Here is a 978-nt window from a genome sequence, read left to right on the forward strand (position 1 = left end):
TTCACACCAAAACTGACAGAGTTGAATCCAAACATAAAGTGTTTAACAGAATGCTCAATCCCTAAACTTACAGATTTTGATCACTAGGGAAATAGTTTTAGTGATACTAAACCTACAAGATTAGTAATGACTGTAGCCTAAGTACTTCATAATAAGAAATCCCAACTATAGAAAATCGTGCAAATAGATGTGTATAGAATCATATATGCCAATTTTGGGGTTACATTTTAGGTTAGATGTGGAACCATATAATCAAGATACTTTCAACATCTATATCACTACTAAACTAATGAAGAGTCAAAACCCTAAGATCAGAATATATACAAGCAGAATATACAAGGCAACAACACTTGAAAGTAATTTTTGATTTCATTAGATTTAGACGATCAGTTTCATCAGAACAAAACACTTTCTTGTTAAAGAAAAGGAAACCAAAACCCTAAATCCCTAATCACAAGCCCTAAAAACTTTAATACAAGAAACCATGAGGCAACAAAATACGACTATGAATCCTTATCATCAAGCACGTTCACCTCTAATACGACGAGCTAACTGAATATCTTTAGGCATAATCGTTACTCTCTTAGCATGAATTGCACATAAATTTGTATCTTCAAATAATCCAACAAGATAAGCTTCTGCTGCTTCTTGAAGAGCAGCAACAGCTGAACTCTGAAATCTTAAATCTGTTTTAAAATCTTGAGCAATCTCACGAACTAATCGTTGAAATGGAAGTTTACGAATTAAAAGTTCAGTACTCTTTTGATACTTCCTGATTTCCCTTAGGGCAACAGTTCCTGGCCTGAATCTATGAGGCTTTTTAACTCCTCCGGTAGCTGGAGCTGATTTCCGAGCAGCTTTTGTTGCTAATTGTTTTCTTGGAGCTTTTCCTCCGGTTGATTTTCTCGCTGTTTGCTTTGTTCGCGCCATTAAAGAAGAACTTGCCAAAAGAAAGAATGAGAAATTTTAGGGTTTTTG

General features: G+C 34.8%; 1 protein-coding gene across 1 annotated transcript; it reads right to left on the reverse strand.

Annotated features, from left to right (window-relative positions):
* Window positions 1-350: 350 nt before the first annotated feature.
* Window positions 351-978, reverse strand: LOC147557062 (histone H3.2). The gene has a single exon (XM_086658064.1). It carries the CDS (start codon window positions 928-930, stop codon window positions 520-522), a length of 411 nt encoding a protein of 136 aa, XP_086514190.1. The 5' UTR covers window positions 931-978; the 3' UTR covers window positions 351-519.

Source organism: Eschscholzia californica, unplaced genomic scaffold, assembly GCF_041429995.1.
Source record: "Eschscholzia californica isolate CP2 unplaced genomic scaffold, dmEscCali1.0.p SCAF_2, whole genome shotgun sequence".
In the NCBI taxonomy this organism is placed as follows: Eukaryota; Viridiplantae; Streptophyta; class Magnoliopsida; order Ranunculales; family Papaveraceae; genus Eschscholzia; species Eschscholzia californica.